Consider the following 26821-nt stretch of genomic DNA (forward strand, 5'->3'; position numbering starts at 1 on the left):
TCAACGGTGTTTGAGCATATCCTTGTACGAATACCAGAAGTCGAAGCAATCCTTGTGGCCCCAATGTTCAACCCAGAACTCACCGAAAATGTCATCCACGTCGGCATCGACGTCCTTCAATCTTTCTGTACGTTTCAATGCGCAAAGGGCACATGGCTTTGACATGTCAGGAAGATGAGTCGTTCCCAACCTCTTAATAGGAGGGGTAGCTGACAATCTCATCCGGCTTGGGCGAACTTCAGCTTGAGCGAGGATGCTGTTGAATTCATGGAGGTAGCTTGACCAATCCCGAATCATTTCTTCAGTCTCTCGTTCTTCCTTAGCCGTTTCGCTTTTGTTTACTGCTGCTAGTTTCATTCCACCACTCTTTCCTGATTGACCTATCCTCACACTCTGGGCTAAGACGGTGTCCCGCTTCCATCGTAGCGTCCTGCCCGCGACTATGCGGCTAGAAACTCGAAAGACGAGCAGCACATTCGATGCCAATTCGGATTTTGACGACACACTATCGGCATTGCTCTCGTGTATTGAGCCAAAGACTGACGAGAGCAACTGTAGAAGCGAAGATGGCGGTGGGACATTGTTCGGCCGTTCGTATGTCAATGTTTGATCACGGGATTGAGTCTCGGTCTCACAGGCATCATCTTTTCTCGATGTCGGTGGCTGTGGGTATATAGTCTGCTGCATTGAGGAAGGCACACTATCCTCGATAGGCTCCCAGTCATCATCGGAATGCTGAGCCTTCATTTCCGTGGTCAAAGGTGGTAGCGGCTGAGACTCGGTCTCTTCAAAGTCGCCCCAATCATCGTCCCACAAAGGTTGTTTCCCAATTTCTGTTGGTTCTGTGCCACTGAGAGTACGCTGAGCACCTAAGGTCTGCGAGACTTTGGTTTCCGGATGTGATGGATTGTCAAGCAACCCATTGGTATCTGGAAGGTCCAAAATTAAAGGTTCTGGATTGCTGGCCTTGGTAGACATAACTCCCTCATGCCTCAAGGGATCAGCCAGTCCAGTCTTGTTCAGATCGGTCGTGGAGTCCCCTGCCGTCTCAAAGTCTCCAAATTCGTCTCCTACGTCAGTTTGTTCGGCATCGAAGAGGATGTCGCTTCCACCAGTATCTCGCTGCCAAAGTGGTGAAGATACATTCTGTCGCTGGACTCCGTGGACAGATTCCGTGCTACGAAGTGGGGATGGATTGTTGGTTACACTTGCTCGTTTGTCATTTGTCTGTTCCGGCTTCGATGGCGTTTCCTCGACCAAAAACGCTGCGTACAGGTCGGCAGACATTGTTGGCTGACCACATGATAGATCAGCGCCGGTCACTGGTGAGCCATTTGTCGGTGGCAGCAACACAAGATGTAGCCAGCCCACAGTGAGATGACCGAAGATAGCAGGAACAGGAGAATCGTAAACCTATCGATGGCCTTGTGCTTGGCTCGGCCTTTTCACCCCACAACAAGGGTCTTGTGGGTTGAGAGGGGTGGGAGGGGTTGTTAAAGCGGCAGGGTTGCCAAGCATCTGCACCATCGCTCGCGCAAACCAACGCCGAACTCATGACTTTCCAAACTACCACGTCGTTAGTGCTACTCTGCTTTTGATTCTTCCCTCTCCCCTTGACAGGCTCCGTCCCTGTTGGACATGACTAGTGGTCATGCGAACATTTGCAGATATACAGTAAGTATTCTGTCTTCGGCATCAACCACCTACTCACCCCACTATAGGCGTCGATGGACGTTGCTGTTCAGTACCTCGATCGGTGTCGACTTGAGACAGGCTGTAAGAGACGGCGAAGGCTTTGATCCATGTGAAGATGGGCTGCGATCCGTCTCTTGGAAGGTTAGTGGTTGATGAAACTCTTTAGAGATGGTTTGCCAACACCAATGCTCCAGTCTTTCCTCCTTTACGGACCGTTGAGCCAGGGTTCATGGTCTAAGAAGTTAGCGGAATCGCGGTCCGCATATGTCTCTCTTCGAGACCACTTCTTGCGCTTTATAGAGCACCCGGATGACCTTCACTCGTCTGCAGATCCCCTTGCAGATGATGAAAATGTAAGTTGCTACGCCTCTCGGAATGACCTCATGAGTCTGACGTCTGACGAAGCAAAGTCTCCTTGGTCAACTTTACGGCAGGACGAGATCAGCAGAGAGGAGATATTCCAGGATGTTACCCGATGCATGCAGGACAACTACTTTTTCCGTGAACCCAGTACCCAGAAGAGGTTGCTCGACATCCTCTTCATTTACGCAAAGTTGAATCCGGATATTGGCTATCGACAAGGCATGCATGAGCTATTGGCGCCTATCATCTGGGTTGTCAACCAAGACGCCGTGGATTTAAGCTCTGTCTCGAAGAGTGATAAGAAGGCGGAAGGAATGGACTTCATGATAGAAGTGTTGGACGGCAAATTCGTGGAGCACGACTCGTTCAGCCTCTTCTGTGCCCTCATGCAGACTGCGAAAGCATTCTACGAAGTTGGTGAGAATCGAGACTCGTCCCCCATAGTTGCAAGGAGCAAAAGAATCCACGACGAGATACTGAGCGCCATCGATCCAGAACTGGCCCTCCATTTGCATGTGCTCGGCATTCTCCCTCAGATCTATTCAATGTGAGTTGTTTTCTTCATGTCGTTAGGTACCATGTCTGACAGCATGCAGCCGCTGGATTCGACTGCTCTTTGGCCGGGAGTTCGAGTTCAAGGACGTCCTCCGAGTATGGGATGTCCTCTTTGCCGAGAATTTGCGATCAGATATCGTCGATTTGACCTGCGTAGCAATGCTATTAAGATCCCGCTGGTCACTGATCAATGCAGACTACACCGCTGCCATTACCGCACTAACCCATTATACTCTGCCCAAATCCGCGGAGGACCCCCGCTCCCTTGTCAGAGATGCCGTCTTTTTGGACAAGAATCGGGACAGCGGGGCTGGGGCCATAGTCATCCAACGATATTCCGGCAAATCGCCGAAGAGAATTGAAGTTCCGAATAGTCGTAGTCAATCAGCTCTCAGGCCCAACAGAGTCGGTCAACATCGGCAGTCACCAACGACATCTCCTGGGCGATTCGCCTCTCCACAGCGGCAGCTCGAAGGGCTATTCCGAGAAGTTACTGGCAATCTACACAGACGAACGGAAGGGTGGGATGTTTCGAAAGCCGTTAGAAGCGCCGTTGGTGAAGTCCGACGCAATATGAACAACTACCAAACATCGCACCCTCGACATTCGAGCCTTGATACACCTCCTCTAGTTGCCCCGAGCTTGAAAAGACCAGACGGGGATGATGGAGAGTTATTCCGGAATTTGGAGCAGAAGGTGGAAACGCTTCAGGAGAGGAATCTGGTACTGAGCCAGATGCTCGATGATGCTTTGGCGTCGTTGAGGGCGATCAAGTTGACAGTCCCAGAAGCAGCTAGGGAGTCAGAACACGACCTAAATATCTGCCTCGCCAAGATCCAATTTGTCTCAGTCTATCTCTCCAATTCGGACATACCGATACCGAAGGAACAAAAGTTTCAGGATGCAAAGAACCCAGCTCAAACACCCAATCTATCTACCACCGAGTCAGACAAAGATAGCCATCACGAACAGGACAACGAAGATCCGACGAAAGAAGATGACAAGGAAGCAGAGCCACAAACCACAGATCCAGCCCATGCTGTCCTTAGCGGAAAGGGTGGCCCTATTGTCACAAGCCAAACATCGTCACGGCCATCGCTCATGGATTCCTCGTTCTCGTTTATGCTTGGTGAAAATCGTCACCGATCCAGTTTTGTCAGTTCAGTTGCCGACTTACCAGAACATAGAAGGGAAAGCGAGTCCAGAACTAGACCCAAGAAGAGGACGGCTGAGACCAAAGCGCAGCAGGAGCGTAGAGATTCGGGGAGTGAGGATGACGGTTTCACCTTGACTAAGATCCAAGGAGGACAAGGCTGAAGCGAAGGGGTGAACGCTAATGCAAGATACGATCGACTACGTGGTATTGTGTAACATGAGCGTACAAGCGATGCGTTCGAGGATATACGGGTTGCTTTATGCATTGTAATTGGAGCTGCCCATCAGACACGAGCTGGCAGTTTCTATAATCGTTGGGTTTTACATCTTTGAGGGACAGTCAAGGTCTCCAAATCCATAATGGCTGGACCTCGAGAGGTATATGTAATTGCGATTCTCAGGGATGACAGGGAGTAACGCCTGCCCACTACGTCGTTGCCTAAAGGTCCTTGCGAATAGCAACTGAGGTTGCACACTATATACGGAGGAATGGCCGGCTCAATGATCCGGCTGTCGAGATATACCCGTGTACCATGTAGAGCACGTACATAGTTACATATTTATGAGTGGGAATGAAGGCATCTGGCTGGCTCTCAGAACTTTTCGGTCAGGGTTTCTCTACCTACGTAGGTCCATGTATGTAGGTGTAGGTTCTCTCGTGAGCTGCAACCCTTTCTTCACAGTGGGTTGGGAGGTAGTGGACGCTACACGTAGTTAAATGGTAGGTGCCATGGGTACCATTGCTGCCCATGAGGCTGCCCAGATCTCTCGGCAAACACGCCTATGACGAGCCCACCAGCCTTGACTTCCGTGCTTCCATTCAAGCGGGACCTCTAGTCGTTGGTCCCTAGTACCCAGTCCCCTGTCACAGGCACATGCAATCCATAATATTGCTTAGGCCAATGGGTGGACCAATCGCCTCTGACTGCACACAAACTGCGCCTACAATACTGCACAGCCAGGACAGCTTGATCACAACTGACCTTTCCCACAATCCCCTCTCAACGCGCGAACCTGCAGAATAGCCGATGACCCTCTTGATCGACGATTCTTATTTCCCGTCCTGGGATCGCCACGACTTATCAACCTCACTTTCAAACTCCGACTGGTCTTGGACCCCGTTGCTGTCCGTTCTTGCCGTCCTGACCTTGCTCCCACCGAAAAGTTTCTCAACTCAAAATCTTGGAGATACAGCAAACCGCTCCCGTACCTTTGATTTCCTCGCTCGATCTTGCAAACTTGCCACTGTCCACGCTTGAAGAGACATGCGTCCCTCCAGGCTCGCACTGTGATACAGGCATTGGATCGGTCGGCTGGGCTGCCTGACGACGAATCAGGGTGCCAATAATCAGCATGACTCGAAATGGATTGGATATTCACGGTATGCATTGAGCCCAAGGCTCTGTTGGGAGGACCCTGGCGACAGTCGAATTTGTTTGGGCAACCCGCCTGGTTTAGACATGTATTGACATGTTTGCGAAAGGAGATACCACGCCGCCTCTTTCCCCCCTCCTCGCCGTACCCTCGGCGGGCATGGGGGGAGACCAGTCACTGCGAATTCCCAAGAACAAGAGCACCGGAAATCTGCACCCTGTTAAGCATGATGCACCTGCATTCTCTCAGAGAACACGCTTTTCCTTTGACGCGGGGACTGCACAAGAGATGAACAACCTGAAAAGGTGGGTTTGCACACTGGACATGGAAGATATCAGGTTTGACAAAACACAACCAGGGCTGCTCGTCTCGACCATGATGGCTTGGGCAGATCTGGCCTTCGACGGATCAGACGACCAGGGCCGTCACTACGGACGCCTACTCTGATCTTGGAAGGTGGCGAGTTCGTTGCCCCTGTACTTCATCACTCCAAGACTGCGCCAATATCTGGCTCATCCAGCAGGTCCGTCTCAACTGGTTACATGATGAGCGGTCCATCTTCGCCTGTGATCGAGGATCTCCACCGTTTCCCGTCAGAATCCCTCCACTCATTCTCTTTCGCCAAACAGTCGGAAGAAATCCTCCACAGCAGACAAAACATCCTCCAGAAGTCGATCGATTTCGTGAGAGACCGTTCATCGTGGGCGGCAAACCCAGCACTAGCACACGCTCAAGCGCGAGTTAGTGGAGATCCGGAGCTTCAGGGTATGATGGATCTTCTCAAAAAAGCCAACATCATTCCCATCGATACAAGCAACAGTAGATCGAAAGCGGTCGGCCTTGGGCCACTCACCGGCCCGGCTCAGCTCGACGGGCGCAATGTTTTCGAAAAGAGTTTCAGCCAGGAGTTAGAGAATGCTGAGCACGCGATTGTGAGCCCTGATCCGGAGGAAGCAATGCAAGGACGCAAATATTCTATAGACGAGGACGTGTCACCGAACGAGCCTGGTCTTGAAATGCAGATACCACCCACCAGATCAGATTCCATAGACGCGCCACGCCGGACTAGCCTCAAGAGAACCTACACCGATCTGCATCCTGTATCTCTCCAGCAGAGGCTTATAGAAGCCCTCGCACAACCATACTCAGCCGGTGACAACAATGTTGCGCACAACGCTGTGTATACATCTTCAATCACAGGTGTTCCTGCAACGCCTACCACTGGAAATCCCTCGTCCGTTCATACTCACAGCAGCAAGTGGTCGCCAGCGCACCAAGCTGTTTTCCGCACAACTGCAGACGCTCCCTGGACGATTTTGGCAGCTAATGATCTGGCTTGCTTGATATTCGGTGTCACCAGAGCCGAACTTCGGTCATTGAGTATCCTTGGAATCATCCAGGAAGAAAGAAGACACTGGTTAGAGGCGAGGCTGTCCCGATCTGAGGATGTTCCGGAACCAAAGTCCCCGCCTCCTCCAAAGAGTGAAGCGAGGACCACTAGTCTCTCATTGGTAGGGTCAAGAAGTGGTATTACAGCTCGGTTACTTAGTAAAGCTCCCTCTCGAGCTAACAAAACTTCAGAAAGAGCAAGGACGGACGATGGCTCTGGCGGCTACTACAGCCCCAAGCCTAAGAACCACCCGTCAACCAAATCTAGGGGCGTCCTGCTTTGCGGAGACATCGTGCCCATTCAGAGACGAGATGGCAGCAAGGGTGCCGCCAGTTTTTGGGTAATGGAAAAACGCGGTGGGCTGATATGGGTGATCGAAGAGATCACCGAGGATGTCGCATACCTCGATATTGACAGTTCAGGCGAGGTGAAAAGTGCTCATGGTGAGATACACGCCATTTGGGGTCGACGTGATCTCGATGGCACACCCCTCAATGCTCTCCTTCCCAAGTTCCCTTTGGACGCATTGGACTCCCACGACAAACATTACATAGGATATTTCGCAGCAGAAACCGCTGAACATATCCATGTACCGACTACAGTGGAGGTGTCACCTACAGGTGATCAACTCCGGGTCTCCAGTCTGCCTCACATAGCTGGCGTCATGGTCGTGGACCCAGATACATTGAAAATCACGAGTTCAAACAGCATATTCTCGGCGGCACTGTTTGGTCATCCGAAACTCGATGGTTCGCATATCGCCAATGTGATTCCCAGCTTCGAGGATGTTTTGAGCATTTTGAAACAGGACGATGGGGTCGATCTCGTTGATGGGATTGTCATACCTGAACACACCTTTCGTCGGGCGCGAACCATTCTCTCACTCCGGGAAGGCAAAGAAAATCCTGCCCACATATTCTTACGGCCATGCGGTGTCCCTGCTAAACACCGAGATGGATCGGATATCATGGTTGATATTCAGATGCGAGTCATTCGCAGCGAAACCGTTTTCCCCATGTCAGACGAAGCAGTGATTGAGGAAAAGGACGAGCTGCGGGCGGAGTCAGGTGTCGCAGTGGCAGAGCTCGTCTACGCACTTTGGATCATCTATTCCCGCAATATTCATGGCGTGGGAGTCGGTCCGAGCGATCACCATCCGTTGGCGCCTGAACGCTCTCTGTCGCCACCATTGCAGCCGGAGCCACCACCAACGCTTCCTTCTCCGCCCCCGGTGCTTTCGGATAGATCTCAAGACAGCTCCCGACTGTCTCTTGTAGCGGATCAATCCGATGAAACGGAATCGGTCACCATGGATGAGCCGCTTGAACATCCACCTCCCCACATGACATATATCTCTCACAAGAAAAAGACTATTGATGACTTTATAATTTTAGAAGAGATGGGCTCCGGAGCGTATGGTCAGGTTAAGCTTGTCAGGTATAAGAAAGGACAGTCGAGGAAGATGGTTCTCAAGTATGTGACCAAGAAGCGCATTCTGGTCGACACGTGGACAAGAGATCGCAGATTGGGGACCGTTCCGCTGGAGATCCACGTCTTAGACTATCTTCGGCGAGATGGGCTCCGACATCCCAATATCGTGGAAATGATTGATTTCTTCGAGGATGACATCAATTATTACATCGAAATGTTGCCCCATGGTATTCCGGGGATGGACCTGTTCGACTATATCGAGCTGAGGACAAACATGACGGAGGATGAGAGTCGGAGCATTTTTCGCCAGGTGGTGGACGCTATCCACCATCTCCACACCAAGGCTCTTGTGGTACATCGAGACATCAAAGACGAGAATGTTGTTTTGGATGGCGAAGGGCGAATCAAATTGATTGACTTTGGCAGCGCGGCGTACATCAAAAATGGACCATTTGACGTGTTTGTGGGAACTATAGGTGAGTGCAGCAAGAGACCTATGGGTGTGGCGCTTGACTCACTAAGGTATGCAGACTATGCCGCTCCAGAAGTGCTTCAGGGCAAGCCCTATGGCGGCAAGGAACAAGACGTCTGGGCCCTGGGCATATTGTTATACACCATCGCGTATAAAGAAAGTGAGTCGACCGTCCCTCTGCTTCATTGACGTGTTACTAATCCCTTGCAAGATCCTTTCTACAATTTAGGTAAGCAGTGTCACGGCAGGATCGGGCTGTCTGCAGACTGACTTTGTGACAGACGAGATTCTCGATCACCCGCTGCGGGTGCCTTTTTTGCCATTTTCTGAAGAGTGTCTAGAGCTCATTCGCAAGATGTTGGACCGAGATGTGGACAGACGTATCACTATTGAAGAGGTGCTTGATGACCCTTGGCTGGAAGAAGATGATGATTGAAATGATTGGGTTGATATTTGGGGGGTTTTATGTGCTACATGTGCTAAATGAACAGGTTATGGCCCAGAAGAAAACGAATGCTTGCGACTTATCATTGCGAATGGCGGACAACAACCCTTTCGACAAGTTGACTGTCAGGTCTTGGACGCTTTGAGATCTGAGATTGGAATTGAGCAGAGGCACAGTGAAGATGGATGAGGGCTCCCCGTCGGCAAGTTGTGGTGGCAGACAGCCAAACAGGGCGACGACTGAAGCAGCAGAGGCGGCGTCTTTATACAGGGACGGTTCAGTTCGGTCGATTACCCAATCCCGAGGCAACCGCATGAAGTGCAGGTGTGATGTTTCGCACATTGGATACACGCCGGTCTCGAGAACGTGCCTCGTTTGGATGCAACAACGGTCCAAATCAATCCCTAGCTGTGCAGGACTATGCAGCCCAGTCCGACCGTCGAGTCTGAACGGTCCGACTAGTTGTCCCTCGGCAGCCGGGATAGTACCTTTGCCAGGTCTAGAGTTTCAGAAGCGATGTGGAGCCCTTGAATTCGTATTCTTCAGATTCCCTTGCGTCTCTCTGTTTGCTTGTGCCCGTCTGCGGGGTCGATGAAACATAGTCCGTAGATCTCAGTGTCCGTCCAATGCCTGGAATCCCGTATTTCTCGCGCGAGTCTGCGAGAAGCTCGTAAGAGAGACTGTGTGATTCCGGGGATGATATTCAGCCGAGTTTCGGAGGACTAGGGGAAGGATGTGCTACTGCAGGGATCTGGTCTAGTGAAGATTCTCTCTCCAGATGGAGGAGAATCTATTTGACATGCCTCCGCTGAAAGTCTGGGGCTTCTCCAGTTCAAGTGACTTGGCCAGTAGCGTCGGTACGAGGGATGGAAGCGGTCCTCCAAAAGGACATTGAACCCCGAGTCCGCATTTTGCACCTCTGGCCGTTTGGGGTAAAACCCAGCCATCTCACTGCTATCTAACTGATGTATCAGGTAGAGCACGTACAAATGCCAAGTTCGGCTTTGCTCCGAGCAATACGCGGGCAGGCAGTGGAAGGTTGTCTGTCTGGGGAACTGCCGTACGGTCAGTCAGACCTCAGTTACTCCTCTCACGACGAAGTCGGAACAGGAAAGGGGAAGAAGGTTGAAGCCCTCGGTGCGGAAAAGAGCCCCGGATCAGCGTGTTCACAATGAACCTGTCGTCACAGAGGTTATCAGAAGTGTGAGAATCAAGGCACAACCCAGGTCAACCATAATCGATTTTATCCCAATGAGCAGTTGGCAACATCCCCATGTGACGATGAGAGACCGAGATACTGAGCGGTCTTGACGCGAGGAGACACTGGCAAAGGGTCACAACCGCAGGGGTTGTAGGTAACCCCCACGGTGAGTAGGAACGCAGGGTTCGCCACCCCCTGCTGAGCCATCGTTCCCAAATGCCTTTCGAGAAGGGGTCGGCCTGCAACCAGTGCCTGCTGACCAAAGAAAAATCGGAGTCCCGCAGATACTGCAGATGGCCTGGACCTTGCTTTCGCAAAACAAAATCGACTGCATGTCTCCAATTAGAGGCGGGACGATGCACAAGACGGGCCCGGTCGAGACGAGGTCCGCCGCATGCGGGCAAGTAGAAGGGGATGGCGAGATGGTGGCCACGAGGCAAAAGTGCACTGAAGTGAGATGGGGAACCCCGTTCCTCTTCGGTTAAGCGGACAGGATCCGCAGTGACTGCCCTAGTGTTTAGGCCGAAAACACAGCCTCTGTCTCCATCAACGCACACCAGCCCGGTGTGTTGTCGGCAGATCTCTGCGGGGGGAGGAAAGCGGGTGTCGTCGAGGTTCGCTTTGTTCGTTTGTTCAGTGGTCAAGTGCAAGAGGCTGGCCTCCCCGTTGGGGCTTGCATGAGTCGCTAGAGGGAATATAGCGCAACGGCATCTGACGGTCACAAGAATACCCTTGAATGGTGCAGAATCCATGTCAGGAAATGGGCTGACTTCCTGTGAGCACGCGATGATACACTGAAAGGGCTACGATAGGGAAAAGCTACGAGACGCTCTTTATTGATCACTTACCTTGGATGCATCTGGGATTTCGATATTTAGTGATACCGATAGGCTACCGCTCTGTAGTATGCTCTCTCGATTAGAGCCCTGCAGGGTCGTCAGATGGACAACGGCGAAAGGGTGAGTGCGTGTCTGGTGACAAATGACACTGTTTGGTGTTTTGGAGGGTGAAGTTGCTTTGTTCGCAGGTACGGGAAGGGAAGGGGAGGGGCAAGTACCTGGACAGCTTTCATTGGGGGGATGTCGTTAGCTACTATAGCTGGACCCTTGGCACTGATACGGCCCTGGCCAGCCTATCGATAACGCCGATAAGCCAAATCTGACCCTTTTTCCCCATGTCCCACCACTCACCGAGGTAGGCACGGGAGGTCACAGTAGGAGTGAAGTGGTGGCACCAATACCACCAGCCAGTCCCCGTCCGTACCTAGGTTGGCCTCGGGTTGCTCGGGGTACAGTACTACATTTTGGCTACCCTAACAGTGGCTCCCTAGGTTCACTATGTACCCAAACACCCAAAGGTAAGGTACTTGTAAGGAGTTGCCAGTACCTGTTTACTTGTATTTGCGCCCCCCCTCCCCCCAACTGCCACTTCCCACTAGTCTGACTGGTGATAGCGGTAGTCAAACTAAACCCACCTGATTCTTGAATTCCCCCCGCCCCGTTATCGTCTGATGGACCCTGTCTCCTACACCGGACAAGATGACACCCACTTCGCTACCACTAGGGAGGTATCCATGCAGACTATCAGGTGCGCTCGCATGTCCGTGCCCATCACCACCATCAATTGCGTATTCCTTGTCTCGGCTCGGCCTCTTAGAATCCTGAATTGATCTTCTTGCCAATGCTGCTCCAATCTCCATCTTTGTTGACACTCTCTTCAACCCAAGATTGCCCAGTCGCCTGACCTCGCCGTCGTCGCTCAGTCTTGCAAATGGACTGACCTGTTCCTCGGCTCGACACCCTTTGGTTCTCCTCCAGAACAGTTGCTGGTCAACTCGACTCTACTCATTGACAGAAATTCCTTCACCAAGGGTGGGTGAGGGGCTGCCTCTCCCTCGCTGGTCCTGCTTGATCTGATCGGCAGCCCGTCCTACAGCATCGGCCGCAGCAGCATTTGCAGTTGATCCTGCACTCCAGCTTCTACTTTGGACGTTGGTGTCCCCAGCCTACAACCACTTACATCATGGAGCAGCAGCAGTCCAGTCCTCGAGCCATACCCAACACTCTTATCTCGTCCTCCCCTCCTCCTCAACCTCGACAACTCGATTCTCCAAGGCCAACAACTCCAGCAAGTCCACTCATGGAGGCACAGACGGCCTTTGACCAGCCTGTAAAGCTGAAAGGTCGACACAGATTGCTACAAGGCCTGCAGCGCATGTCTTCTTCTCCATCCCTTCCCAAGTTGGGTAGAAATCGTTCCAGTGAGAAGGTTTACAAGTCTGGCCAGAAAGCCTCCATCTCCTGCGTCTCTCTCAACTCTCCGCCTTCGGCGTACTCATTATCACCCCACGCTTCCTATACCTTTTCCAATGGGTTTTCTACGGCGCCAACGACTCCCGGTTCACCCTGCAGCCAGCAGTCCTACTTCGAGACAAATGCCCGCGTCCGATTGTTAGACCCCAATGATATAACCACCGTCCCTGTGCCAGTCGATGTCCGTGTCTCCAAACCACTCTCGACTCCGCTCCCTGAAATCTCAGAGAAGCCGCTCCCGCGACGACCCAACTTCAACTTTTGGAAAGATCTGCCATATGAGTTAAGAGTATACATTTTGGGGTTTCTATCCCCCAAGGAGATCATCAGGGTGTCTGCAGTGTCCAAGGAGTGGCATGATATGTGCTTTGATGGCCAATTATGGACGAACCTCGACTGTCAGACATATTACCAACAGATCACCTCAGAAGCCCTGATTAAGATCATGCTCAAGGCCGGCGCTTTTGTCAAAAACCTCAATCTTAGGGGATGCGTGCAACTGCGGGACCAGTGGCTCAGCCTGGGGACAAGAATGACAAACCAAGAGTGCCGAAACCTGGAGAACTTCAGCATCGAAGGCTGCAAAATTGAACGGTCATCTATTCATTTTTTTCTCCTCCGGAATCCGAGATTGCTCCATATCAACATGCCTAGCATGCAGAACATCAACAATGCGACCATGAGAATCATTGCAACCCATTGCCCTCAACTCGAGCTGTTGAACATCGACTGGTGCTCCCAGATTGACACCAAAGGTCTCAAGAAGGTCATCCAATCGTGTCCAAACCTCACCGATCTGCGGGCCAGTGAGGTTAGGGGCCTGAACGACAACGAGTTCATGCTCGAGCTGTTCCAGCGTAATTCGCTGGAGAGATTGGTCCTCCAGCACTGTGACAGCTTGACAGATGAAGCGCTGGAGTCCATGGTCCACGGCGTTGACCCCGAACGGGACGTGCTGACTGACCGACCCCTAGTGCCTCCCCGGCGACTACGACATTTGGATGTCTCTCGGTGTCGAATGCTAACTGATCGAGGTTTGAAGGCCCTGGCCCACAATGTACCATACTTGGAGGGGCTCCGGACGTGCCAGAACACAACCTTGACCGATGATGCCTTCGAAGACCTCCTACAATCAACACAACGCTTGTCCCACTTGGAAGTTGAAGAGGTCGATCTTCTTACAAATGCAATGCTGATCAATCTCTCAAAGTCAAAGGCCGCACAGACATTGGAGCATCTGAGCATTTCATACTGTGAGCAGATAGGAGATATTGGCGTGTTGCCACTCCTCAAGGCCTGCCCTCGCATCAAATCTCTGTGTTTGGACAACACCAGAATCTCTGATTTGGTGCTCATGGAGGCCTCTGAGCAAGTTCGAAAACGGGGCAGTACAACCAAGAAGTCTCAGCGACCCACGAAAGGCCTGGAGCTGGTTGCGTTTGATTGCGCAAATGTCACCTGGGCCGGTGTCCGCGAGATTCTACAAGGAAATGGCCGCGTCATGCAAGGTCGGAAGAAGTCAGTCGTGCAGACAATTGATGGTGAAGACGAGTTTGGTGATAAACGGGAAATCCGGAAGGTCGTTGAGATCCAGACCCTACTCTACCCTACGGAAATCATCCATCTCAAGGCGTTCTATGGCTGGCAGCAAACAGTCGAGGAGCATTACAAACGTTGTGTCTCCGGCCGTTGGGGTGCAGCTGCACGCTTAGAACAGAAATGGGCAGAGTGGATGGTCGCAAGCGAAGAGGTCGGGGTTGTCGGTCATGGCTGGAGCTCGAGACGCCGGAGGCGGCGGGCTCGTGATGCCGAGTACCGTGTCAGAGATGATGAAGACGGTGCAGCTCAAGATACTGGGACGGGTGACGAGGAGGGCAGTGGTCAGGAGTTTGCGCCTGGCCGGGCTCCGAGAGGAGGGCGACGGCGCGCCCGGAGTGGTGGTTGCGTGGTGATGTGAGCTGCCTGGGTATGTGCGAGGTGTTGATTTGGGGGGTTTTGGTTTTCGTTCCGTGTATATGGCATTGGCAATATGGCTGCCCAAGTCGCGCATCATCAGAGAAAGCTGGGATATGATCTGTGCTGATATACAACTGTTTGGAGTCGGGGCATTTGGGGCATTTTGGGTATTGGATCATGTCGAAATATTCGGGTATCTTAAGCCGTTGTTGTGTGACAGCGCGTGTCATCCTTCTGATGTGATGGATGTCATGCCATCTCTGAGAACAGTCGAGGCCATGAAAGGCTGGTTCTCGCACGTCAAAGCTAGCTTCTACATATAGGAGGTGATTGATCTTCAGCGTTTACGACAAGTTTGTTTAGCCAGACTCTTTGTTGTTCCCTTTTTCCTCCTTGTGTGAATCAACACGACAGGCACGTGAAATGATTTGTTTGGATTCATGAATTTCATTTCAGCTGTGATTCAGCAAGCTATTGAATATGCCTATTTCCAGCTACTGCCTTGTAGGCTTTCACCCAGTCCCACAGGCATCAACGCCTTGTCCGTGTCGACCAGCAGAGTCCGTCAAGATAGGAGTGATGTCCCTTTCCTTGCCTTTCTGGCATAGACTTGGGTGATGATGACCGAGCGATAACCGTCCGAACCAAGTAGAGAGTGCAGAGAATACAGACACGCCGCCGACAAGTAGAGCCCCGGAGCGCGGCAATGCCATCGCCATCATGCCACGGTGAGAGTGGTGCGAGCCGAAAGGGGAGTGAGAGAGGGCGGGAAAGGGTAGAGAGGCGACGCCATGGTTGTTGTTGTTGTTGCTGCTGCTGCTGCTGCGGCGGCGGCGGCTGGCGCTGCTGGTCAGCCTACTCCGCCTCCTGCAGTCGCTTCTGCTCCTCGTGGTAGTCCTTGCGGACCTCGGACATCTGCTTGGCCTGCTCCCCAGGCCGACTGAAGATAAAGCGGGCCCACGAGTCACGACCGTCCTGCAAAGCACCGGCCGGCCCTGTGACCTGGTTCCCTTCCTCCCTGGCACGATCCAACAACTTTTGCTCCAGGTCCTTTGGGCCTGAGCAAAATCCCAGCTCATGCCATAACCTACTGCCATCAGCGTTGGATCTCAGTTCCTCCCACATCCAAAGCTCCGGCGCTTGGCGGATTGCATTTCCGCTCCCATCGCGCCTCACGCGCAGTCGAGGCACCACCAACGGCAGCCCTCCGACAAGAATTGGCTGCGCTCCAGCCTTGGTGACGGTGTCGGAGCGGTACTCGAGCTCGTCACCCTGCTGAACAAAGAAGTTCTCGGGTCGGGTCGCCATGAAATAGAACTTCCACTTGGCGGCGGTCGAAGGTCTATTGATGAGTAAACCGTTAGCGATGTTCTCGATCAGAAGAGCAAAGTGGTCGAGTGCACGGTGCAAGGGTGGTGCAGGGTAGGGACAACGTTGACAAGGCAAGACTTGTCCACGGCGTGCGATTGTGAAACAGGATGAAGTCTTGAGTTCGCAAGAACTGCACCAAGGTCCAAGGAGAGCATGAAGTACCGACCATCGACATCTTTCTTGACCAGCGTCGTTGGCATCTCATGGTGCGCAATTTCCAAACCAAGTGACTTTTCAACCACCCTGAATGAGGTGGGCGGGACACTGGACAGGAAAGGTGCAGACACCTTGAAGGGGGCCTTGTGGGGCGTCGGAGAAGACAAGGGTATCATATATATATAATAAACAGGGCTGAGGACAACCTCACCTCTATGATAGAGGCCAGGTGAGACAGAAGGAGGGATAGGATGTGAACAGAACAGAGGGAGGGACTTACACTTTAAGTAGGGCCGACATGTTTCTGGGATGAGGCAGTGATATCTTGGTGAGGAGGGCCTGTTAAAGCGGCGTCTATTAGTTGCTTAAAATAAGGCGTGTCTGGAGACGATTACGGTGAGTTGGGGGTCGGCAGAGTTTCTAAAGAAAGAAGAGTTTCAAGCGGCGAGATTTTCAGATATTTAAGGCTGTTGTTTATAGAATCACGCCAAGATCATTCACGCCAAGACTAGTGACGCTCAGACAAATCACGTCAAGATGCATGTGAAGTCGTTCTCTTTGTCACCTTCACCTTGTTACAATGTCACAATGCCGCTTTTTCACTCTTTCACTCTTTCACTCTTTCACTCTTTCACTCTTTCACTCCTTCACTACCAGTAAAGACGGAGAGTCAAGTTACTATGGGTTATTGTTGTCACAGACTTATTATACTCTATACATGTGATGAATGTATCCTATGTACGAAGCTCCCCCATTAAACTAGGACGTACAAGCTGCACATCGTGCTCAAGCCCAGAATCATGCTACCCCAAAAAGCGGCGTTATTGAGCACCCACCGGCCCCGAACCAGTTTGCTCCTCTGCAGTGCTACTATCGGCAGTTGAAGCATCATTGCAAAGAAGCCGTACCCACGCAGTTTCTTGGTGATGCAACCCATGATCAGCTCATGGCCCAGGGCGCTGACCAGAAAGGTGATTGTCATGGCCACGGGAGTCGAGAAGTACGTCTTGGACGAGAAGAAAACGTGTCGGCGCAAGAAGTGGTAGACAGGGATGTTCCACTCCCGGCTGAACTCGAGCCAGTCGCTGGAATTCCACCAGTCTGAGTAGAAATGGCGATCGGCAAAGCAGGTGATTTCTGCGAAAGCGCCCAAGATGTACTCCCAGATCACTAGAAAGACTAGGAGGAAGGTGATCATAAACGGAAACAGCATCATGCTCGTGGTCTCGGCCAATATCAAGGCCATTTCTGAGAGAGATGTCGTCAGACGCAGCCGGGAAGCTGAATCGGCCAGCACGGGCATGATGAATTCCTCGCTGATTGTGATCATCAAAAAGATGCAGCCGAAGACGGCAAGGGTCTTGTAGAAGAGCTCATCCCATCGGATTTTAGGTGTCCTTGGATACTCGAGCTCGTAACAAAGAGTCGGGCATAAGATGTAGTCTGCATAATTGTACAGTGTGAGATTTTGGGGGTAAGTGACTTGTCCAAGGGGAGAAGTCAACTCAGTTGCCAAATCTTGACGGAGCTGGGCCAGATCTTGCTCATCTTCTTTCTCTTCCTCGGAACTCTCTGAGTCCATCTGGCGCAGGCGAGATGGAGAGCTGGGGTATTTGACGGCCCTGCCCAGGTCTGCCGTTTCTGGCTTGTCGAGGGCACGCAGGCGTCGCTCGGTCTCACTCAAATGGCCATTGTAGAAGGCGTAGGAGTGCATCTTCATGAGAAAGGTCAAGGTGTGGAGAGCGAAAAACACCTGCGCAGTCCAGGTCCAGCCTAGCAAGAACGGCCAGCTCACCCACAATGCTAGCCATAGTGCTTGAAACGTGCTCTGTATCCAGATTCCAGCTCGTCGCCATCGCAAGACGCCATTCGTGCCTCGTGCCAATTTTTGGATGGGCAGACTCAGCGCGGTGCTTGCTACCATGGCCGCATCGCTGAGACCCAGAGAAATGACATTCCGGGATAGCAGAGCATATACCTCTACCCGCAGAGGGTGACCCGTCTCTTTGATGTTCCTCAAGCACGTTGTGATAACCATGATGGTCAGACTGATCCAAAAGAGGACGAAGAAGCCTCGGAAATCGCGGTATTCGCTCCGCGCATCGAAGTAGGAGACCCGGGACACGTAGTCGATCGTGTAGAACAAGCGGTGCTTCGCCTGAGCACGAGCGGCTTTTCTCGCCGTGGAAAGGGATTGAACCGAAGGCGGTGCATCTTGAGGAACTGGCGTGGAGCGGCCACTAAGTCTTCAGCGTCAGCACCGCAGTCCTGGAGGATGGAAGGAGGTAACATGCCTGGAGATGCTCGAGGAGACATCAGCAAAGCCATTCAGGCCCTGGCCAGCAGCTCGCAAGGCGTCCGGTAGCGCCCTGGTCGGCCGCGGTCGCAAGATGTTTCGCTCATGACTGGTAGAGCGAGGAAGCGCCATTGGCGGGGTATACCAAAGGAAGGGGAAAAAAAAAGAAAACAAAATGCTAAAGATGCTGCAGAACAATGTACACGATAGAAAAGCAGGCATCCATGATTCCGGATGCTCAGAATCCAAGGACCTGTTGCGGTGCTAAAGTGCAAGACTGGATCTTCGGGCTCCCTGAATCCGAATGCGCAGACTGACCATGGATTGTCCTAATGTCTGCCGGAAACGGAGTAATCAGCACAACCATGCCCCAAACTCAACGTCCTTTCGACGTCAGGCTCACTTGGCTCACTAGTCGCGGCGTCCATGATGATAAGGCGCGCCGATTGGGTCTTTTGTCGACGGCATCTTGGATTTTGAGGTGGTGTCTGTTGTTGACCCTCTCGTGACAACTGCGACCCAAGACATCTACTCCGTGTGTTTCCTACTGGATCGCTGGGATATTGGCATGGGTGAATTGTAGAGATATCAGCTCCGGTCCCGACCAGCTCTACATAGTCCGACACTAGATCGACCTTCAGGGGCCTCTACCATTGTGGAATAGTTTTTGCTCCAACGCCATCACACGCAAGGCGACAGAATGCTTCTTCCGCCGCGATTTCCTCGTTGTCATCATCCCTTCGGGCAGGGCAGATCTTTCGCCCAGCTTGTTCCTCTTCATTCACATGCTTGTATAGCACGTCCCTCACAAGGTTCTTGAAGTAGATGACACCCTTTTCATTGTGCGGGTGTAATGGTCCCTTGACATATGTGTCCATGTTCAAGTTGCGCTGTACGGCATTGCAGAGATCGAGATCTTCCTTTTCGACCTGTTTGAAGAAGGGGTTCATAGTGTCAAAGTCTTGATCGGAGCAGTCTTTGTGGCGATAGACCTCATATTCCAGCTTTAGTGACGTTGCAGATTTTGGTGCGAATCGCGTGAGATATGTTATTCCATCACTGTCACTCTGTCAGCAAGTCGGACCAGTGCCACCTCACATCGACACCACGTACGATATCAATATAGCAGCATTGGGGAAGAAGTAGGTGGGCTGCACCCCGTACTTGTGCTCAACACTGTCCAATGGCTCTGAGTAGTGCTCTATCCAGCCTTTAATTCCCCTGACATCGTAAGTGTCGAGCTTCGTGGTGGCCAGAATGCCTGGATGTGCAGTTGTGCAGTGGTAACACTGACAATATCATCAGCTTGAAATGGTTGAGACGGACGCTTCCATTACCTCGTTGTAGTTGTCCACCATGGCCTTCCAGTTGTACTCCCCCTCCATCTCCCATGCGTGGTCAAATGTGAAGTCATCCATGGAGAAGTCTTTCTGGCGTGGCTGTTCGTCAACTCTCTCGAAATGATCTTCCCAAGGGATGTTTGGTGGATTGGCAGCATCGAGATTGACCCAGACAAAGCCGAGTCTGTCAGTCCGCACATGGACACTATACAGCGAGTATTGAGACTTGTCAAAGTTCTCTGCAGTCTCAAAGCGTGGAGCCTTTGCGAGGTTGCCAGAAAAGCCATAAGACCATCCTAATAGACATCGATCAGCGGCGATGCCGTGGCCGAGATTGAGTACTGTGTGCCATGACTGCCAACTTACCATGATATTTGCACGCGAGAACACTAACCTTTCCACCCTGCCCACTTTGTTTCTCGATCACGGGATACGCTCGGTGTCGACAAATATTCAAGAAACCCTTGAGTTCATTTTGTCGGTCGCGGATAACGAAGAATTTGTAGCCGGCAATCTCGAAATTTACGAACTCCCCGATCTCTCTGAATCGAAGAGAATGCGAGACACAGAGCCATTGTTTGGAAAAGATCGCACGTTTCTCCAATTCGTACATGCCCTCTTCGCGGTACCAGGATGCTGGCAGGGTGGTGCTGATCGGGCCATGAGTGCCCACGCCATTACTGGTGCATGTCATCTCGAAACACTCATGAGATTCTGATAGTCAGCTGCGAAATCACTACAAAGTTACAAAATCCGTTTCCAAAGTCCAAGCAAAATTGATGCTGTGAATCCATGGAATATGTACACGTAGAATTCCTCACGGTCGTCTGTGCTGCAAGGACTCTCATAGAATAGCTTGCTGCCGCCAGCCATGAATTGTTACCAGCTTGCATGATAGGCGAGTATCTCCACGCAAAGCCGCTCGGCTAGAGATATGTCGTGGTCCAGAGTGAATCATTGTCAAGGATGTTCGCAATTTTGCTTCGGATTGAGTAAGGTGTAGAAGTATTCAACCAATAACAGGAGGTGCGATTATCCTGCCTAGACGGAGTATTTGGGGCTCCTTGCATTGGCCTCGCATGCGGCGTAGAACAAAAATGTATCAGCGGTGTATGCAACGGAAATCACCATTGTCGCGGTCTAGGAGGAACCCAACGGGAAGCATGCAGAAAGCCAGTGCCATATTCTAGCTTCTCTCTAAGGCCAGGTGTTGGGCCCCGTGTGGTGGTTTTCCGGCCTTTCACTCCACCCTCGCAGCTTGGAAGCAGGGTAAGTATCACTCCTCAACATATTTGTCTCCTCGAATGGTGAGGCCTTGGTCTAAAAAAGGTTTGATTCCCGGAAGAGCCTCGGGATCATGACCAATATCCCGTCCTGCTCGAAACGCCGCGTTCAGATGTTGAGTGTGCTTCCCGTTCTCCGAGTACGAGCAATCATCGAAGATAGTGATTCGGAGTGGCTCGAAACCGCAGTAGCCGAAGATGCCATATCTCCACAAATGATGAATTTGCTTGTCATAGCCCCATCTATCGAGCTGTTGGGAAGTCGCGCCGGCGAGAGCAAGGACTGTACAAGGCCGGTGCCTCAACAAGCTACCTTCAGGATTGCGCTCCCATTTGTAGCACCAGCCCGCGGACCAAACCCTGTCCAGCCATCCCTTCATCATAGCAGGCATTTGGTACCACCAGATAGGGAAAATGAGGAAAATTGCGTCTGATTCTTCCACGAAACGCTGATGCTCAAGCACATCCTCGGGCATTGGCACACCTTCAAATTGTTCCCAGTCGCGTGAAGTGAAGATCGGATTGAAGCCTTCTCGGTACAAATCAATGATCTTGACTGTATGGCCTGCGCTCTCTGCTCCTTTGATAACTTGATCCGCGACAGCGCGAGTAAAGGACTCCTGGTTTGGATGACAAAGCACGACCAGGACGTGCATTGTGAGAGTCGCACTTAATAGGTGTTATAGGCAAAATCTGACTGAAAGAATGCACAGAGCAACAGGAAACCAACGGCGTTGGAGACAAGCAAGAGGAAGACGGACCAAATCCACATCAGACAGGGCATCAGTGTAGACATTTAGCGCCAGCGTTCCATTCTTCTCCCATCACGGACTAATCCGTGACCGATATTTGCGAGCCAAGCAATGGAGAGCACCTCGGATGTGTCCATGGTCATGTTCAAATCATCACAAATTGCCAGTTGTTTTGGACCAATAAATCTACCCAAAAGACATCTGATCCCTGATCCATCAGCCTCCAGGTCTCTAAAACTAACAACTTCATGCGCCAGATTGTATTGAATGGTAGGATGTCTTGGATTCGCTGAAACCGCGTGACGACCAATGCCCTAGCTTCCGTTGCTGTCATTTGGCCGTGGAGACTGGAGTGTTCGTGAGACAGCGAGATTCCAGGCAGCTGGTAACATATGTCGCACTGTATCTCGCCCTCAGACCCAGAAGGACAAACCGCCCTCTGCGAAAGCACGCCGGACACAATCATGAGCAATATCGCTTCGATGGTCCGAGTGCCTGAGTTTTTCGAGTTCTGCTCCAGCACCCGGAGGACATGAATTGCCAATGATATGAGATATTCTGCGATCGATCTCGGGGTCTCCGAAACCAAGGTTCTCGCGGCATGCGAAGTTTCAGGGGGCAGCTTGTGGTCTAGCAAGTTGGGATAAGTACAATAAAGCAGTAAAAGCCCGCACAGTTGATATGCTCGGGCGATGTTGACCAGGTCATTGACAGAAGTATGAGGATCTTGCGGATCCAAAATCATGTCGGCTGTGGGAATTTTCAAAGAGACCAATTGATGTTCAAGGTTGCGAGACTCCTCAATACCAGCGAGTCCGTAATTGAGCGCTCCTGCAGTAGTCATCGCTTGTCGAAGGGCGGTCCTACGCTGCGAGAGGACAAGGCGGCCAACCTTCCCCAGAAGGAGTTGAGATTCTGGAGAGATTCCCGTCAAGGGATGAGGCATTCGTGGTTCTGGCATGTGCTGAGGAATTGGTGGTGGGTCTTGAATTTGGCGCAACTCCGGGTCGCAAGCAAAGGATAGCATCATCCACCAGTACAACAGGAATTCAGCGAAGAATTGGGTAGTCTTCGGCGGAATCTTGGGGTTCTCTATGAGCAGTTCGGACAGCAGTGCAGATGCACCGTAGTAGTGTTCCAACCCAAGATCCTTCCAATCGTACCAGCTACTGCTAAGGCCAAACATGCACACAACGAAAAGGACTTCTGTCTTTCGAACTGGAAGAGACCTGCTAATGGTTAGAAGGCTGGAGGACAATCCACCGAGAACGACAAGGCGCGCTTCATTCACACCCAGCCAGTGTCGACAGTTAGCATCGCCGCCTGATCGGTAGATACCGACAAAGTACTTGAACGCAGAGTAGAGGAGAGGCGAGCGCCTCCACTCCGAAAGGGCCGCAGCACGAAACGGGCTGAAGCGGCCATCATAAATGGATAGAACTCGGGATAGAACTCCGGAGTAGGAGTCGAGGAGTAAGACGGAATCCTGGAAAATCGACGACGATCGTGGGAATGCGGATGTACTCACGAGATTATCTGACGGGAAGGGCTTGGGAAATAGTATCGTGAGAACATCCTGTGTTGATCCTGAACTGACGCTTGCGTCGTTGTGCCTTGAGGTCCTGTCTACATTCGAGAGTGGGATTCCAGTATCACGCCATGAGCCACTGAGGAAGGAAGAAGAGATCTCTTGCTGGTGAGAATTCTCCGGCACAAAGTTGGACCTTGGATCTGTGGCACCCGAAGGAGCTGAACTTGGTCTTGCAACTTTCTCGTATTTCAGGGACCATCGGAGAGGTCGTCGGTAGCCAGGGCAGAGCCAGCCTCGGTTGGCGCCTGAAGCTCAATCAGATTGTTGTTGTCCAGGTTCACCATGCTTGAAGCATACATCTGGAGCAAGCAGGGTTCTTTTGATCACATTTGACATGGGCCTTTCGACAGGTGGCACATCCACCGTGAGAATACTTTGACATCGTAGGGCATTATGGGCGTTTCGACGAAGTGTAGCTATGTTGATGGAGGGTTTTGTAACATCATCTTTTGGTGCCTGCAGTGAGGAGTCGATATGAAGAGTGGATGGTTTACACTCTGTGCGCACCGAGTACCTGTGTCTGGGTCTACCGTCGCTCATTGCGTTAGTGCCACGGCTCTTGGCGTGACACGGGCATCAATTGGCTGGCATTGAAGGACACTTCTACAAGATGCCTCAGGCGGGTCTTGACCTGACGTCCCAACTCTGCATTATCAATTCTCCCAGACATCCTAGTGTCTCCGTCATCCTCGCCCGCAAGCCAAGTCTAGGGCCAGCCCAAAGAATCATACAGCCGTGCCGAGATCCATGAAAGAGTGAACATTCTTGGACGACCCCGACTTTGGGTCAGCGTGAGCCAACATGACCTCCCGTCAGTCACCCTGTATCCCGCATGCGGTGCTCGAGGCATACTGATCAGTGTTCAGTCAAGCAATTCATCCGCAATGTGCGAGCCTCCAAAACCATCGCAGACGAGCGTGCCGTCGTTCAAAAGGAGAGTGCCGCAATCAGGGCTAGTTTTCGGGAAGAGAGCGGAGATTCCAACATTAGGTCGCTCACCACAATCGCTATGTCGGCAGGGATGTATCTGACCTGAAGTAGAAGGAACAATGTCGCAAAGCTGTTATACCTTTTTACGCTGGGAGAACGCACCCATTTCGGCCAGATAGAGTGCCTCAAACTCCTGGCCTCTCCCAGATTCGCAGACAAGCGCCTGGGCTATCTAGGCACGATGCTGTTGCTGGACGAGAATCAAGAAGTCCTCACGTTGGTTACGAATTCACTGAAGAAGTACACACGCATTTCGACTCCCGTTAGGGCGTCTTGCTGACCATCCACAGCGATCTCAATCACTCAAATCAATATGTCGTGGGCCTAGCACTCTGTACCTTGGGCAACATTGCCTCCGTTGAAATGTCCAGAGACTTATTCCCCGAAGTCGAGACCCTCATATCCACCGCAAACCCCTATATACGTCGAAAGGCTGCGCTCTGCGCCATGCGAATATGCCGAAAAGTCCCAGATCTGCAAGAACATTTCATGGAGAAGGCCAAGGTGTTGCTGCAAGATAGAAATCACGGGGTCCTCCTCTGTGGGTTGACGCTGATAACAAGCATGTGCGAAGCAGATGAGGCAGAAGGTGGAGAGGAAGGGGTGGTTGAAATGTTCCGGCCAGTTGTTCCACACTTGGTCCGCACTTTGAAAAGCCTGACGAGCTCGGGCTACACGCCTGAGCATGATGTCTCCGGCATCACTGACCCATTTTTACAAGTCAAAATCCTGCGGCTTTTCCGAGTGTTGGGGCGGGGCGATGCTGCCACCAGCGAGCAGATCAACGATATTCTCGCACAAGTGGCCACCAATACTGAGTCCACGAAGAATGTTGGAAATGCTATACTTTACGAGGCCGTTCTTACCATCCTGGACATCGAAGCCGACTCGGGGCTGAGGGTTCTGGGTGTTAACATCCTCGGGAAATTTTTGGCCAACAAGGACAACAATATTCGGTATGTTGCACTAAACACTTTGATCAAGGTAGTTGCCATCGAGCCGAACGCCGTCCAAAGGCACCGGAACACAATTCTGGAGTGCTTGAGGGATCCCGATATCTCCATCCGACGGCGGGCACTGGATCTAAGTTTCACCTTGATTCGAGAGGACAATGTACGAGTGCTCATACGAGAACTTTTGGCCTTTCTGGAAGTCGCCGATACCGAGTTCAAACCCGTCATGACAACGCAGATTGGCATTGCTGCCGATCGGTTTGCCCCAAACAAGCGCTGGCACATCGATACTATGCTGCGAGTTGTCAAGCTTGCCGGAAACTTTGTCAAAGAGCAGATTCTCTCGTCCTTCATTCGCCTCATTGCCACCACACCCGATCAGCAAACATATGCAGTCCAGAAGTTATACGCGGCTCTGAAATCGGACATCACACAAGAGGCTCTGACTCTTTCCGCTGTCTGGGTCATCGGCGAATATGGCGACGCTCTCCTCCGTGGTGGCTCGTATGAAGAAGAAGAGCTGGTGAAGGAAGTTAAAGAAACCGATATTGTCGATCTGTACACCACAATCCTCAATTCGACTTACGCGAATCAAGTGGTGACTGAATACATCATCACTTCTGCAATGAAGCTGACTACAAGAATGTCCGACCAGTCACAAATTGAGCGGATAAGGCGCTTGATGAATTCCCGAACTGCCGACCTTAGCATTGAGATCCAGCAAAGAGCGGTGGAATATAGCAACATGTTCGGTTACGACTCGATTCGAAGAGGTGTCCTGGAGAAAATGCCGCCTCCAGAAATCAAAGAGGAACAACGAGTTCTTGGTCAGTCGGCCACGCCTGCGAAGGACAAGAGAAAGACCCTGAAAGCGAAGACAAATGTCAAAGTTGCGAAAACAACAGAATCAGACATGCTCCTCGATCTTATGGGCGGATCGGACGTGCCCGCTGTTGACACTAGCGCTACATTGAACGGTCAACAACAGACAGCAGACCTGTTAGCAGATATTCTTGGAGGTGGGAGCTCAGTTTCAAGTCCTCCACCACAAACAAAGAGTCCTGCACCAACTTCCAACACGGATGCCATCATGGACCTGTTCGGCAACGGAACTACGAAACCCGCCAGCCCTGCACCTGTTGGACCACGGTCACACCCTGTGTACAACAAGAATGGTCTGTCCCTTGCGATTCAAGTCTCTAGAAGTGGTCCTGCAATACAAGCCATTGCCAGGTTTAAGAATAGCTCCGCTTTTGAGCAATTGTCAAATGTCGGCTTGCAGGCGGCAGTCCCAAAAAGTCAGAAGCTGACCTTGCAAGCGATAAACAAAAGCACGCTGGGACCTGGTGACGAGGCTACTCAGGGCATGAAGGTGATTGCAGCGACGGGGGTAAGTCTTTTCAAATCTTTGTCATGTCTCGCTTGACTAATTGCTCGAATAGCCTCTTCCCACAAAACTCCGCCTACGGTTGAAAATCTCATACGCCAAAGATGGAGGGGCACCAGTGACCGAACAAGTCGACTGGACAGAGCCATGATGTGCCCGAATGCTTCGTTGCGTGTCTTGTGCATACGGGAGAACCCCACCTAACCTACCTGTCCAATGACATTGGTCGAGAAACTGGTCAGCGTGTCCGCCGAGCGCCCGGTCATTAGCCCACAACCCTGTCATGGCAAAGATTCATTGGGAGCCCAAACGACAAAGGAGAAAGGCATTGTGAACCCGAACCAAGTTAGGCT

The 26821-nt window shown here is 51.8% G+C and overlaps 10 protein-coding genes across 10 annotated transcripts; 4 read left to right on the forward strand and 6 right to left on the reverse strand.

Annotated features, from left to right (window-relative positions):
- On the reverse strand, positions 1–1287 carry Z517_08964 (uncharacterized protein; the record flags this gene model as incomplete). Its single annotated transcript, XM_013427478.1, has 1 exon — positions 1–1287. One exon carries the CDS (start codon positions 1285–1287, stop codon positions 1–3), a length of 1287 nt encoding a protein of 428 aa, XP_013282932.1.
- A 364-nt stretch (positions 1288–1651) lies between these two features.
- Z517_08965 (uncharacterized protein) lies at positions 1652–3930 on the forward strand (the record flags this gene model as incomplete). Its single annotated transcript, XM_013427479.1, has 5 exons — positions 1652–1674; positions 1722–1836; positions 1890–2048; positions 2106–2605; positions 2655–3930. 5 exons carry the CDS (start codon positions 1652–1654, stop codon positions 3928–3930), a joined length of 2073 nt encoding a protein of 690 aa, XP_013282933.1.
- A 1308-nt stretch (positions 3931–5238) lies between these two features.
- Positions 5239–8871, forward strand: Z517_08966 (uncharacterized protein; the record flags this gene model as incomplete). Its single annotated transcript, XM_013427480.1, has 5 exons — positions 5239–5447; positions 5501–8439; positions 8494–8595; positions 8647–8664; positions 8717–8871. 5 exons carry the CDS (start codon positions 5239–5241, stop codon positions 8869–8871), a joined length of 3423 nt encoding a protein of 1140 aa, XP_013282934.1.
- Positions 8872–12103: 3232 nt separating this feature from the next.
- Z517_08967 (uncharacterized protein) lies at positions 12104–14350 on the forward strand (the record flags this gene model as incomplete). Its single annotated transcript, XM_013427481.1, has 1 exon — positions 12104–14350. One exon carries the CDS (start codon positions 12104–12106, stop codon positions 14348–14350), a length of 2247 nt encoding a protein of 748 aa, XP_013282935.1.
- An 854-nt stretch (positions 14351–15204) lies between these two features.
- On the reverse strand, positions 15205–16176 carry Z517_08968 (uncharacterized protein; the record flags this gene model as incomplete). The annotated part of the gene is made up of 2 exons (XM_013427482.1): positions 15205–15691; positions 16157–16176. The coding sequence occupies 2 exons, from the start codon at positions 16174–16176 to the stop codon at positions 15205–15207; spliced, it is 507 nt and encodes a 168-aa protein (XP_013282936.1).
- Positions 16177–16630: 454 nt separating this feature from the next.
- Positions 16631–18304, reverse strand: Z517_08969 (uncharacterized protein; the record flags this gene model as incomplete). The annotated part of the gene is made up of 2 exons (XM_013427483.1): positions 16631–18116; positions 18138–18304. The coding sequence occupies 2 exons, from the start codon at positions 18302–18304 to the stop codon at positions 16631–16633; spliced, it is 1653 nt and encodes a 550-aa protein (XP_013282937.1).
- Positions 18305–18819: 515 nt separating this feature from the next.
- On the reverse strand, positions 18820–20206 carry Z517_08970 (uncharacterized protein; the record flags this gene model as incomplete). Its single annotated transcript, XM_013427484.1, has 4 exons — positions 18820–19231; positions 19286–19461; positions 19510–19808; positions 19879–20206. 4 exons carry the CDS (start codon positions 20204–20206, stop codon positions 18820–18822), a joined length of 1215 nt encoding a protein of 404 aa, XP_013282938.1.
- Positions 20207–20788: 582 nt separating this feature from the next.
- Positions 20789–21451, reverse strand: Z517_08971 (uncharacterized protein; the record flags this gene model as incomplete). The annotated part of the gene is made up of 1 exon (XM_013427485.1): positions 20789–21451. The coding sequence occupies one exon, from the start codon at positions 21449–21451 to the stop codon at positions 20789–20791; it is 663 nt and encodes a 220-aa protein (XP_013282939.1).
- Positions 21452–21692: 241 nt separating this feature from the next.
- Z517_08972 (uncharacterized protein) lies at positions 21693–23422 on the reverse strand (the record flags this gene model as incomplete). The annotated part of the gene is made up of 2 exons (XM_013427486.1): positions 21693–23278; positions 23335–23422. The coding sequence occupies 2 exons, from the start codon at positions 23420–23422 to the stop codon at positions 21693–21695; spliced, it is 1674 nt and encodes a 557-aa protein (XP_013282940.1).
- Positions 23423–23939: 517 nt separating this feature from the next.
- Positions 23940–26619, forward strand: Z517_08973 (uncharacterized protein; the record flags this gene model as incomplete). The annotated part of the gene is made up of 5 exons (XM_013427487.1): positions 23940–23949; positions 24005–24128; positions 24177–24368; positions 24419–26471; positions 26524–26619. The coding sequence occupies 5 exons, from the start codon at positions 23940–23942 to the stop codon at positions 26617–26619; spliced, it is 2475 nt and encodes an 824-aa protein (XP_013282941.1).
- Between the last annotated feature and the right edge of the window lie 202 nt (positions 26620–26821).

This window comes from Fonsecaea pedrosoi, assembly GCF_000835455.1.
Source record: "Fonsecaea pedrosoi CBS 271.37 unplaced genomic scaffold supercont1.5, whole genome shotgun sequence".
NCBI classification, from domain to species: Eukaryota; Fungi; Ascomycota; class Eurotiomycetes; order Chaetothyriales; family Herpotrichiellaceae; genus Fonsecaea; species Fonsecaea pedrosoi.